The 14,676-nt window shown below is 34.9% G+C and overlaps 1 protein-coding gene across 4 annotated transcripts in view; it reads right to left on the reverse strand.

The window, feature by feature from the left end:
• Positions 1–14,676, reverse strand: part of LOC150109845 (uncharacterized protein C12orf56-like) — a 231,367-nt gene that overhangs the window by 134,374 nt on the left and 82,317 nt on the right. For all 4 annotated transcript variants that reach the window (XM_090415354.1, XM_090415353.1, XM_090415357.1 and 1 more), the window contains one exon: positions 12,337–12,440. In XM_090415354.1, coding sequence (XP_090271480.1) covers positions 12,337–12,440 — 104 coding nt within the window. The remainder of the gene's footprint in view (positions 1–12,336; positions 12,441–14,676) is intronic.

Raw genomic sequence — 14,676 nt, forward strand, 5'->3', positions numbered from 1 at the left:
TTTTGGTCTTTTTTGTTTCAGTCACCCGTATTATGTCGATCTGGTACTTATCTAATTCCTCAGCTAGCTCCTACCGATCTTTAACTCTGGTGATGTTGAGTTGGGGTTTATTTTCAGATTTGTTCCAGTAGCTGACTTTTCGCTGTTCGCCCTGGTTCCCTGGCGAAAACAACGGTTCCCTGGTGAAAGAAAGTTCACTGTCCAAATTTAGGAGCACAAGACAATGGATGGAATTTGCATCAGATAAATCAAAATTCTTGGAAATGTACTTGTATAATGGACAGTAAATACTAACAAAATGATCTTTAATTTTTTTTTGTAGGGCTAGGGTCATACAGTTTAAAATCTTTTCAGTGGCATTACTAAAAAACTGTCCTTTATCCTCTGCTGAATTTTTACTACCTAAACATTGCATTATACTGCAGCATTCAATGATACTAAGATCTGCAGTTTCAAGGGATTTGACAGCTTGAACAAGTATAGCACCAATGTTGGGGAAAAAATTAAGGTATACTTCAACAACACACTCCTTTTCTGGATCCTCATCACTGAATTTTGAAGATTTTTTTTGGACAGTCATTGACACTTTTAAAATAACTCTTAATAGATAACCAGTTCTTTATTAACCTATCTACAGCTGATGTCAAAGAAAGCTACCGAGTAGGAACATGACAAAGAATTTCAGATCATTCTGCTTCAAGAAAATCAAAGAATGATTTTAATTCTTCTCTTCTCTTTTTGCAGATACTGCAAAGTGTCCATAAATTTTTAAAACTATCATTTCAATATCAATATCCAACCCATCAAAGGCATGTTTGGTTGCATTATGCAAAATATGATTGCAGCAGTTTGCTTTAACCATGTTTTCATTGTCTTCTGTGAGCAGCTTCACTAGAGAACTATGTTTCCCGTAATTCACGTGTGCATTATCTGCACAATATGAAGTAAATTTTTTTATATCTAAATTGTGCTCATCAAGGGAAGACTTTATCATGCTATGGAGTTAGCTGTCTTATCAGCTTGCTCATTGGAGTCCAGGAGCCTGTTTTTTAATGCCACTTAGAGGATCAAAATATCTCACAACTAGAGGAAATATCTTTCTATTTTTATGGTTTGAGGCATCAGTTGCAATTGAAAAAATGTTGCTGGTTTTTGAAGGATATTTTAAAACATCGATAAAGTCCTGCACACTTCTTGGAGCAGAACGTTTTTTCACAATTGCTTCTGCCTTTGTTCGACCACATGAAATCGTGGCCAAATTCGAGTCATAGAAAATGTCCCTTGATAGCTTATTTGCGGAGTCCATGCTTCTATTACTGTGTTTTCCAGTGTGAAACACTAACGCTAGTTCACCTGCAGTGTTGTTTAAGTTCTTACTTGTGTTACCGAAAAAGAGGTTCAAATGCGAAGAAGTCTTCATCTTTCTCTCTCCGTTTACGTCCTTCAGTGCTAGAATGTTGCTTGCGGTCATTACTACCCCCATGAGCGATACTGAAGCAGGGTGACCACCCAGCAAAAATATTTTGTACTACCAACTTATGCAGGAAAAAGGTATTAGATCATCCGAAAAAAAGTACTAGATTTTTATTTGCTTTCGTTTCACTCTATTTAAAGCATTTTACGATACTACTACTACCTTATTATTATTATAAATTAACTCAATTTAAAACCGCTAAATCAACACATGTATGCCAAATATGAAAAGAAAAAAGTCAAAACACACTTCACTGTAGTCATCTATGAGTCCAAGAGCTGCAGTTATCAATCATCATAAGAGAAGTCCCAATTGTAACTCTAGCACTTAACATGTATATTAATTTACCATATAATTTTTAGTCTTATTTTAGTGTTTAAAATAATGTAGCATTAAATTTTCAGTTATTTAATATGCTATTTACATATAGACAGGGGTTCCCTCTCGCAAGAAAAACAATGGAAGTATTTATTCATTATTTTTAGCAGATTTTCTTAAATTAATTAACTCATCAAAAATAGTAACATCTGTAGCTAATAAATGTTTCAATTTTTCTTTTGTCAAAAGGAGTCCATTCATCAAGGGAGTAGTAGTTGATTTCTTATTTTATTCTTATTTATTGTCACTGCTGAAAATATTCTTTCAGTTGCTGCTGATGAATGAGGGAAGCACAGTACAGCTTTAAATGATGTTGTTAAATTAGGAAACATTCATTTGTTCTCTACAGCATTTTTCATTTCAAAAACTTTATTCAAAAAAAAAAAAAACCCATAAATTCTTGACCTTTTTTCAATGCTTCTACAGTCTTCAATAGTTGCCGTACTCTATCAAGCTCTTCATAACGTCCCTAGTTATACATTTTCTATGTCTAAAAACTGACCATTGTCGGCTAGATTTATCTTTTCAATGGAGTCCAAATTATGCTGTGCATCAATAAAAGATGTTTACTCATATTAAAATATTTAATTTTTCCATTTGTTTTAATTCTTCTTATAATGATCTTATAACGCGCGAGAAGTGTTTGAATTGCGAGAAATATTTTTTCATTGGCTAATGCCAGTCGGATTCCGTGAGTATGGGATCAGGGGGGAGGGGAAGGTTAGAGAACCGTGAGAGTGGGGAGGAAAAAAAGAAAAAAATACTTGTGTCACTGAATGTGACATATGGGGAGGTGGGAGAAGAGAAAAATATTAAAGTCATACGTCTAACTCTCATGTTGTTGTTATTATTATTCGGAAGGAAGAGAGTACTAGATCTCTTGATGAACGTATTAGCAGGGCCGGTTTTATCATTATGCGAATCTAGGCAATCGCCTAGGGGTGCTTTGTCCAAGCAAAAGCCCGAAAGATTAATTTTTCATAATTTTTGTATTTAAGATGTAATAATTTTCTTGCTATACAGATATTAGGAGTAATCATATATGTATACAAATGTATTGGTTTTGATTAATATTTTTTTACTTTCATAATGATATTATTTTTATAAATATCCATATGTGTAGATAGGTGTACGTGTGCTTGTGTGAGTATGACAAAATATATATAGAGAGAGAATGTATAGGGGCGCCTAAATTTTATTTGCTAAGGGGTATCAGATACTCTCGGATCGGCCCTGCGTACTAGAACACTAAAAATTTATAAAAAGTACTAGTGGTGGTCACCACTAGTACTTTTTATAAATGACTGAAGTCAAGTTTACATACTATACAATTAACTTTGTGAACGGCGGATTTCACGGGTTTTAGCCACGGGTACTGTTCTTCCCATTTCTTCAGATAAACATACAAATATTTACATTTCTTTTTTGGTGGCGTTTTTACATTATTACTTTCCGTTTCACCGTCACTATCCATCACGAAAATATACTACAGCACTCGATGTTCAAGGATACTGAAAATACTTTGAGAATGAATGATGGTAAAAACGCAAGATAGGAAACAGACAAATAAAATCCGGAAGTGTATATCGAAAATCGCTACTAACGATTTGATTATTCCGAATGGATATCGATTATTAAACTAGCGCCAAAGGTTACAAGATCAACGCAACGATATAATATCTTTGCCGGAACACCCATGTATATTCGTTGGCCGGAACAGAATTGTATCGATTAGAATTTTCCAAACTATTGATATTAGTGTCAAATTGATTTGCCGGTTATACTATACATTGAAAAATTAACGACAATGATTGATTATGAAAAATACACGAGTACAGTATTTGAAGATCAATACGGGAGTCGGGATGATCAAAAAAAAAAAAATAAATAAATAAATAGCTAAAATACGGGAGTTCTCGGGAAATATGGAAGAGCTGGTCACCCTAAACTAATCCTATGAACTATCTTGGACACCTTAGCAATAAAGTAAAAGCTATTTCTCTTTTTAGAAGAATTATTCGTTTTTCTTAGAGAAACTCACTGATTTTCTGGGAGAAACTTGTTGATTGGAGAAAAGCTTTAATTGCAAATTTTTTTCATTTCACACTGCAGATGTTGCATTTTTATTATGAAATGCGACAAACATTTTATGAAATATCAGAATTTGATAAATTTAACAAACATGCGGGTCAGAAAAAAATAACTATTTTGGATTCCCTCACCCGTTGTGAATTAATTGTCACTACCAAACTATTTTTGCAGTTTCCTTTCTTTCATGCTCACACGGTGATCAGAATACATTATGAAAGTTATGGATACAACTACCGTATTAGTGGTACCGCACGGATGCAACTAACACAGTAGTTGTATCAATAACTTTCATAATGTATTTTTGTAGTTATTTGGCCACTCATTTCCATTATCTAAATATTTGCAGTCGAATTCAGCATGTATTATAAAATCATATCAGATGATTCTAAGTACATGTGGGGAATTGTCGGAAATTTCAAAAAAATTGTAACATGCAAATAAAGTCTTAAAAATGAGAAATGTCAATATGATTTGTTGAAATAGATTTTAAAAATAAAACTGGCTAGAATTCGTTAAAAAGATTCTGGGGAAACTGATTCCAGTTCCAATCACAAACGGTGAAACTGAAATCCAAAAGAAAGTTATGAGGGCTGCCTGTTTTGGATTCACGGCCAAGCAACTACGACTAATGTATCCTGTTAACTGAGTGTGTTCTGGTTGATTTGCTTGTTTTATAGGATGAAAATAAACTCTACTTTCCAGGAAGAAAAACTGCTACTTCTGTATGAAACCGATCAACTCGCCTTCAGTTGAAAATCACTAATCAAAGATCTTTGCATCCCAGAAGAGATTTGAACCCAGATCTCTTCAAAGGGCTTCGTCCATACCGACTGGGCTACGGAGATTCAAAACTTATAAATGTGTATAATGTACAATGGATAGAGTTACTTCATTTTCTTAATCAATAGTATTTAAAATAGGTAATCGTTACGAAGAATTTTAATATTTGGATCCCACGACTTCAAGGACAAAACAAACAAAGCACAACAAAAGAAATACTACAAGCTGGGCTGATGGATCTTGCAAGAAAATGCAGCACATTTAGTTCAAAATTAGTTATACATATTGATACTGACAATGATTGATGAAACTTTTAACTGTGATATATATAGTGAGCACCATATAGTCTCTCAGAGTCAACTCAACAACCTTCCCTGGATATTTCCGCAATACAAACATATTGTACGAACTTTACATTATGTGTAAGTGTAATAATAATAATAATAATAATAATAATAATAATTAATATTATTATTATTATTATTATAAAAACACCTCCTGAAGTCAAGACTCATCAAGGGAGGCTATAGTAAGATGCAGAGATAATGTTTATCATACCTTATCTTAAATTGGTTCAATGTTTGCGCACTTATCATCTCATTTGACAATAAATTCCACTCACCAACCGCTCTCCATGTAAAAAAGTCATGCCGCACTCTCTTACGTACCACACTGTTATATAACTTCCAAGAATGACCTCCTGTCTCTATCCCCTTCCCTCCTACAATCCTTTGAAAACTATTCTCGGTATCTATTTGAGAAGCATCCCTTAGCAATTTATATGTCTCAATCATATCACCCCTCTTTCGCCTACTAACTAGCATCTATAATCTACATTCTCTCAACCTGTCTTCATAGTCAGTATTTCACAATCCCGATATTGCTTTTGTTATTCGCCTCTGAACTTTTTCCACACTTGCTTCTCACCTAGGAACGCAGGTGACCAAATCGATGCACAATAGTCCAGATGTGGTCTAATCAAAGCCTTGTACAATGGAATGACCACATCCTTATCTCTACTTGTCAGTGTTCTTCTTAGAATACTGGCATTTCTTTGTGCTGTTTTTATTATTTTTGCAATATGTCCCTTGAACAACTCGAACAGTTTCCTGTCGACCTTTTTCTTTCTTTATCTGTGAAAAGTGATTTCTTTTCAAATACTGAATCTTATTTTAATTTTAGATTTTTATACTTTGGTTCCAAATTGTATTAACAATGGGTAGCCCGTACAAGGTCAACTTATCTCATTCCACGCCTTACGATGGGGCTCCGTTCCGACGATCAGGTCGTAAGTTTGAAATCACCATAGGTCGCTTTTGTTATATTTTTAACTAATTCCATCCTTTGTTGACAGTGATATAAACACCATTTACAAATTATAACATAAAATTACTATATAGAGTAGTGTAACGTAATAAATAATGAAACATTACTATCACACTTCTTATGTACGCTTACAGTTAAATTAATTACATGTGGAGCAAGAGTAATTCTGCAAGACTACTGCTTATTAATTGTACAAAGAAGAGGCAGGGGAATGCTAACAAACGACAAATTCTTCCATTCCAGAGACTGCAACAATGAATACCGATTATGGTTTGCCATATTTACAGACAGAAAATAATAATGTTGATGATTGGCGATAGATGGCGTTGATGATAGTATGTTTAATGGAACAATTAGTAGGGAGAGGTTTCATGTTTGTAGTGGAGTGGAGTAGAGTGCCCTCCCGCGATGAGTCATTGTATTCCTAGGATGCATTACAATAATAATAATATTCCTAACTTATGGAAGTTTTAGGCTAATCTTCAGGAGTGAGATGACAGCAGAATGGCCTTATTTAAAAATATGTGCGTTAGTCTAAATTAGTTACGAACACTTTGGTTTTTCTTTTCTTTTCTGCATAAATTTCCTCGTAGCAAGTAATTGCAGCATGCATCATTCTGGCCACTTTGCTAAATCTTTCCAATTTCTGATCCATTTCCTCCAAAAATCGAAATGTCTTATTAACTTAACACAGAGAACTTTGCTAGTCTCCCCCATAAACTTTTTTGGAAGCGTTGGGTGGATTGCCTTCTGTTTTTACTTCTTTTTTTTTTCTCTTCTTATGCTTTCTCTGCTTCTACTTCTATAAGGTCTTCAGCTGAGAGGTTTTTGTCCACTTCTTCCGTTAGCTGCTTAATTTTTTCTTAATTTTCCATCTCCAACTTCAAATATTCTTCTCAGAGGTGGGCCAGTAGTGTCCGGCGCCTGTGTGCAAAACTTTAGTTGGCGCCGCTATACCCCTCCTCCCAATAAAAAAACACTTTATAAAAACGTTATTTTTAATATTTGATGCCAATAAAGTGAGTATTTCATTTTGAATTTTATCTCCTAAATAGGAGGGCATATTTTTAAAGTCAGGATCATTAGCTACACGTCGCGTGTGTTCCGATATAAAAGGATCAAACTTTTCTAACATCTCAATGCATTTTAAAAAATTGCCATTGTTGTGATCGTAAAGTTTATTACTTTTACCAAGAACAGCTAGATTTTGTTTGCCTAAAAACTGTACTACAAAAATTATTATTTTTATAACTTCATACCAACGATTCCTTTCATTATCTAAAACTGCCTATATTCCTGCTGATAACAGCAGAATATATAATAAAGTTAAAAACTGCAACAGATTTTCTTATATGTATTTAGAGCAAATGCGAATGTGAACAAGATTAAACAAATTCAAACGCGCGTCATCCTCTAAACAGTAAACTCACGCTAGTTCAAGTTTTTACTTGTTTACGCTAAACTACTTGTTAGAACTAGGATCAGAATGAATTAAGAACTTAAGGAATAATAACAAATAAGTGATTATAAATAATTTGTTTAAGACAAATCTATAAAATATAATTAAATATGGCGTTTACATACCACGGCGCTTGGCCGCACGAAGGAAGACTTGGTTTCGAGTCTAGTCGGCGACTAGAGGAAATTTTTCTAAGCCTTTTTTCGACCGGATCCCGAGTTAGTCGATCTCTGGCACGGGCAAGCGGGTTTTTCCTCCCGGAAACTCGGGTTTTTCGTCCCGTAAACTCAAGAAAATCGACCGTAGAACCCACATTATTTCAGACATTAAATATATTGTGTTAGGGTTAGGGACCACGAGATGGCGGCACATTTGAGCCGTCTCTCTTCACTGCGTACCGCTTAATTAGTGATAGCCTTGGGCCATCTATCTGTGATTGGTACCAGTGGAGATTGAACTGCCCACTCAGTCTCCAAAAGTTAGATAGGGCTAAATGGCCTCGCCTACTCCCCGTATACGGGAATAAAAAGGCGTTAGATGATTTTTTTTTATAATTAAAATTTAAACAAAAATGTAATTTATTTTGATATAATTAATGAATAATTTTTTTTAAAAATATTTCTTCCTCTCCTGAAATCTTTGGTGCCTTTATCCTGGCGCCTGTGTGCGTCGCACATATTGCACATATTACCGGCTCATCCCTGCTTCGGCTAGTAGCATTACCTTGCCACCAATCTCTTGTAAGGTTTTGTTTTTGTTGAATCCTATGAATGTATGACCATGTATTCTCAGCTTCTTCGAAACATTATTCATACACTTGGTTGTCACCTCACCCCATGCTGCATCTACATTATTTTTTTAAAATGTACGATATTATATTCCATCTAAAAATTTAAGTGAGTTTTCTTGCCTTCAGCAGCAGCAGTATCTTGAGCAAAAGAGTTTCTTAGCTAATCATCTTGAAAGTAGTAAATAGCACCTTGGTCTATGGGTTACAGAAGTGAGGTGGTATTCAGAACCATGTGTTAATGGAATCGCCGTCGTCAGTCGCATGTGTCATCAGTCCAGGGCTGACTCTACATAACTTAGGTTTAACTTCAACCACCTTGTCAACCATCTTAGAAATTATCTTTAGAAGGTGATTGCTGTCGAAAGTGCTGACCACGTTTTCAGTCTTCCATATAATGGCTGGAATGCACTACAATTGTTGAAAAAGAAACATGATTCGTTACGACCTCGCACGTTCCCTATAGGAATAAAAGGCGCTAGCGGATTTATGTCACTTTACTCATACTCTTTTTTTTATTTTATTTTATTTTTACATTGGCAGTCTTCATTCGAAGGATAAAAATCACGTTTCGAGTGGCTTAGTTCCAGAATTGATGATATGCGAATCGTGTTTAACACGTTCATTGCTAATCACGCGATATCGCGCGATGCGAGCCCTCACCAAATGGCCGATCACGCGTTATCGCGTGGACGTCGTTAACTAAATAACAAAATTAAAAAAAGTTGGCCACCACACGAAATTCCAATTTTCAGCTTGGCAATGAACGATATCACGCGATGCAAGTTCTCACCAACGGCCGATCACGCGTTATCGCGTGGACGTCGCTAACTAAATAAAAAAATATAAAAAAAATTGCCCACCACACGAAATTCCAATTTTCAGGTTGGCAATGAAAGTGTTAATTATGTGCTGAAGTATATAAGTCAGGGCTATCCAACCTTAGGTAATCCGAGGACCGCATTAAAAATATATATATATATCACAATGAATATCTAGTAATTTGGTGAGCAGCAGCGACACAACCTCGAAAGCTGAAGAACGAAAACACTAACTGCGTACTAATCGTGCGCTCGCGTTCCCCGTGAGTGTCCGAGTAACTTAGCTGTTCTCGTGCAGAATTTTTCTTTTAGAGAATTGGCATTTTTCATCCAAAAGGCCAAAGAATGCACGTAGTTAAATGGCACTGGCTTCACACCTTCAATTTCTGTGCCGTAATTCCAACTCAACGTTTAATTTCAATTCGTAACCCAAACTGGATGGAAACAATAAACTTTGGCATATAGGATGTACACATGATATCTATGTAGATGAATTCCGCGTTTCAGTCGAACCATTCTTATTTGCAAAATGATTCGAACTGATGTTTTGATGAAATTTGGTATCTGAGATCGCTATTAAAATTTACCAAATGGTTTCAGTTTTAATTTAATCTGACCATATGTATACGTATAATCAAAATTAAGTAACAAAATTATGTGAATGTGGTGCATAAGCCCACGTGTAAGAAAATTATTGTAAAGCTGAGCTCAGAATGCTGTAGATAACATTATAACTTTTTATAAATTCCGTGATAGGTTTATTATTATTATTATTATTATTATTATTATTATTATTATTATTATTATTATTATTATTATTATTATTAAAAGGCCTGTGTAGTTCAGTGGAAGTGGCGCTTGCGTCCTCTGCGCTTGGTCGTTCGAAGTTTGACTTAAGTTCAAGTCTAGTCGCTGACTGGAGGAACGTTTTCTAAGCCTTTCTTCGACCGGTTCCTGAGTTAGTCGATCTCTGGTACGGGAAAATGGGATTTTCCTCCTGGAAACTCGGATTTATGATCCGTTAACTCAAGAAAATCGACCATAGTACTCACACGTAGTACTCAAAAAGCTAGATAGGGTATAAAGGCCCCACATTATTTCAGACAGTGACATATCTTGTTAGGGTTAGGTACCAAGAGCTGGCAGCACTTGTTTGCCAGCCTCTTCATCGGTGGCTGCTATAATTAGTGATAGACATGGGCCAGCTATCTCTGATTGGCTAGCGGTGGAGATTAAACTGCCCACTCAGTCTCCAAAAGCTAGATAGGGTATAAAGGCCTCGCCTACTCCCTATATAAGGGAATAAAAGGCATTAGCTGATTTATTTATTTATTATTATTATTATTATTATACAGGAATCGCCATTGAGTCAGATGACTCATCGTGGGAGATCCATTTATTGACACACATAACATAAGTAACAAATAAATAATATGACCCTGGATTGTTGTTGATCTTTGGATTAGAAGGGTGTTGATCTCTAGATAAGCAGATACTCTGACCAACCAGGCTCCAGCCTGGTTGGTCAGAGTATCCACTCCTGGCTGGCTCGAATCTTGTCGTGAACATGGATATTCGTGATTGTCTTTAGGGGGGGGGGGGATTATTTCATCTTGATGTGAGACAGCATCCCACTTATTGCAGGACCGAAGTGGCCTGAAAAAGTTTTATGTGTGGTCTCCAAATCAAGGTTTCAGAACTATGTAAATAAAATAAAATAAAGATAAAAATGAATTAATTAATTATCAAAAATAGAAAAAGACATCCTAACCTTTCTTGGGTTGTAAATGGATAATCACAAAGAGTTTCTCTTTCATAGAGTTTTTTTTTTTTTAAAAAAAAAACTCAAAACTATATATTTGAGTATAAAGTAGAGTTCAAAATAAAAATTTCGTATAATTACGAAATCAAAAATATCGAGGAAGATAGAGAAGAGAAAAAATAAAATAAAATAAATAAAGAACTTAGGATAATTATTCCTACCTATTAGCCATCACAGTGTTTATTTTCTGAAAACAATTCCCTGTTATATCTTGCGCTGAAAATGCGCAGGTAGAAAAGTGTGGCAGACAACTGCTTGTGGTATATATGTTTGATAATATACATTATTGTCAAATAATGAGTTTTATTATCAATTTTCTTCGGTTCTAGATTAAAAACCTGAATTTTCTTCTAGTACGAGGCTACAATCAAACCTATAACAGTCTTTCTTCTAACAATCTAACTGTATGGAACTCGACACCATTTCCACATGGACACACAAGCACCCCGAATATTTTTCCTTCTTTATTTAATTTTTTTCCAAACAAACAAAAACTCTTCGACTTTTGCTGTTCGGTGAAACGTTAGAAACATTTTTCAATGGTTTTTTTCATGCTAAATTTTTAGTCAAAATGAATTTCATGATGTCTCAGGTGACATTTAAGTGAGACGTTTCAGGTGAGATGCCTGAGAGTAAGCAAAAAGTATAAGCATTTAACTACTAATATTAGGTTTTATTTCAAAATTTTCAAAATGGGATTGCCGTCTATCATCTCTCTATAGACACAGTTTAATTCAGCATTTCGGTTCTATTTTTCTTTTTCAATAAAACATTCATATTGATTCTCTGTTCCTTTGGATATTTATCGTTCGTTTCTGTAATAAATATGTCACAGACACACACACTAACACAACAACTACATAGTTCCCAAGATACTAATGCTGTCAAGATAATTTCTACTGCAGAATCTATGAAATTCTCACATTCCAACCTCCTCTTCAATAGATCTAGTGAGATTACATATTTTAATATAATCATTTTAGCTAGCCTATTTGCAGGACGTCGTGCATATATGCTTATGAATGCACATATGGAGAAAGTTTGTAATGTGCATTCAGTATTTCACCCACCCAGAACTTGGAGTGGGGGAAGGGTAGCCTTTAAACTGGGTAAAGAGAAGACTTCTTATTCATTACACTATTCGTTCTTCTTCTTCTTCTTCTCCTTCTAGGCCTTGATATTTTAGTTCTGTGAGCAGGAAATTGAAACATTTTCAGACAGATGTATATAAAATTATAATTCATGTTATAAGCAGTTTCTGGGGTTACCAAGAAGAATCATAAAATTAAGTGTAACAATAAGTGCAGATTATTGAGAGAATCAGTTGCTCAGGGGGGGGGACATTTCGGCTGTTATTACAAAATACTTCATGGAGGAAACTGTAATACAAATACTCACTTTAATTTATCCATTGTAACGCCCACTGTTTGGCTTTCCGTGTCTTCTGGTGCTGCCAGCAGATAACGAAACTTTGTGACCACCAGGGGAAATAAATTTGGATCCTGTAGATAAATTTTTTCATATCAAAAACGTTTTTTTTTCCTTTCAAATAATGAAATAATAAATCATAACATTAATCCAACAGAATTCCCATTCCACACAAGCCACATGAAAGTAATACACACAAAACACACACACACACACAGTAAGTAAAATTTCATTTCCCTTCAACTTTTCTGTCTTCCAGTACTTTAACTCACATCACAATTTTTAAGACAACTAGCATTTTAAATAATAAACGTGAAATCTCTTCAATTAGAAGAGCATTACAGGCAAAACCGTTTACCTTTTTAAATCTTTTTTTTTATTTCATTTTAATCATTAACAAATCAAATATGCAAGACAGTTAACAAGCCGTCCATTAATTTGCCTACTATCGTCAGTAAATTTTTAATGATTTCTTGGTTATAGCCTATCCAAGTTTCTATGATACGATGCTACATCAGTCAATACTTCCATTAACAAATTTCATTAGCTGTTAGCTTATTATAATAGAAATCATTAATGGTTTCTTATTACCAAGGGCCATTAAAGAGGAGCAAATAATTTGGCAGAGACTATAGCATCACTGTTTACAAACTAGCAGGCTATGGGTATTATTAAACCTTTGTCCCATCCATGGGACTAATACTAAAGTGCTATGGGCTTACAATTTTTTGTGGGTAAGATGGGCAAAATAATAATAATAATAATAATAATAATAATGCTTGAAGCTATATGGAAAATCGGCCCAGCAAATAGATTCTTTATTGAACATAGTTCGTATTTTCAGTCAGGACATCAAAATGGAATTTGGTTTAGATAAATGCGCAATTTTATCTATTAAACGAGGAAAAATTAATGACACTAGCAATTTTAATTTTGATCAAGAGAAATATATAAAAGCAATTTCAGCTGACGAACACTATAAATACCTAGGAATATTAGAAGCCAATGATATTCTCCACTGGAAAGTTAAACAACAGGCAGCATCAAAATACAACAAAAGAGTTAGAAATATTCTGAAAACAAAACTAAATGGATTAAACACAATTAGAGCAATGAATTCTTGGGCTATACCAGTGATCCGATACACAGCTGGCATAATAAATTGGACAACAGAAGACCTGGACAAACTAGACCGCAAAACTAGAAAACTAATGATCATGCATTACATCCACGAAGTGATGTTGACCGGTTGTACCTACCGAGGAGAATAGGTGGACGGGGTCTGCTGCAAGTGAGACAGACTGTGGAAGAAGAAGAAATTGGTTTAAGAAATTACATCGACAATAGCTCCCAGGCAATGCTTCAAGCAATTACACAAGAGGGCCTTCTAAAAGCAACGGGAAACAAATCCGATCACAAAAAGGAACAACAAAATATCCGATATGTGCGCTGGAAAAATAAACCCTTGCATGGCCAATTTCTTCGAGATACTGAGGACAAAATTGACGTGAACAAGACATAGCAATGGCTAAAACATGGATACATTAAAAAAGAAACAGAAGGATTTATTCTAGCAGCTCAAGAACAGGCATCACAAACTAATGCAATCAAAGCAAAAATTGTCAACATCAATAATAACAGCAAATTCAGATTATGCGATCAGAAAGATGAGACTGTAGAACATCTAATCGGTGCCTGCAGCAAAATAGCTCAAACTGACTATAAATACCGCCACCATGATCAAGTGGCCAAATTAGTTCATTGGCATGTATGCAAAAAATATGGCTCTCCTACTTCTGATAACTGGTGGCAGCATAAAATCGAGACCGTATTGGAAAACGAAACAGCAAAAATTCTCTGGGACTTTAGAATACAAACTGATCGGCATTTGGAACACAATAGACCTGACATCAAAATTGTCGAACATCGACAGGTTTGGATTATTGATATTGCAGCACCCAGTGATAACAACATCAACCACAAAGAACTGGAAAAAATTACTAAATATCGAGATCTGGCAATCAAAGTTGGCAGACTGTGCTTATCGGTGCACTTGGTGCAACTTCAAAGAAGCTGTCCAACTATTTACAGCAATTAAAAATCAATGAAGTGACCCCATATGACCTACAAAAAACAGCATTACTTGGAACAGTCCATATTTTACGACGCTACCTGACGGACTATTCTTAGATTCTTGGGCAGAATCCGAATTGTTCTCAATCACCAGTCAAATTTTTATTTATATGATATCTTGTTTTGACTGTTTATCAATTATGTGAATAAAATAATAATAATAATAATAATGAATTA

Source organism: Typopeltis vanoorti, chromosome 1, assembly GCF_054136105.1.
Source record: "Typopeltis vanoorti isolate ZY-2024b chromosome 1, IOZ_Tvanoo_1.0, whole genome shotgun sequence".
Classification (NCBI taxonomy): Eukaryota; Metazoa; Arthropoda; class Arachnida; order Uropygi; family Thelyphonidae; genus Typopeltis; species Typopeltis vanoorti.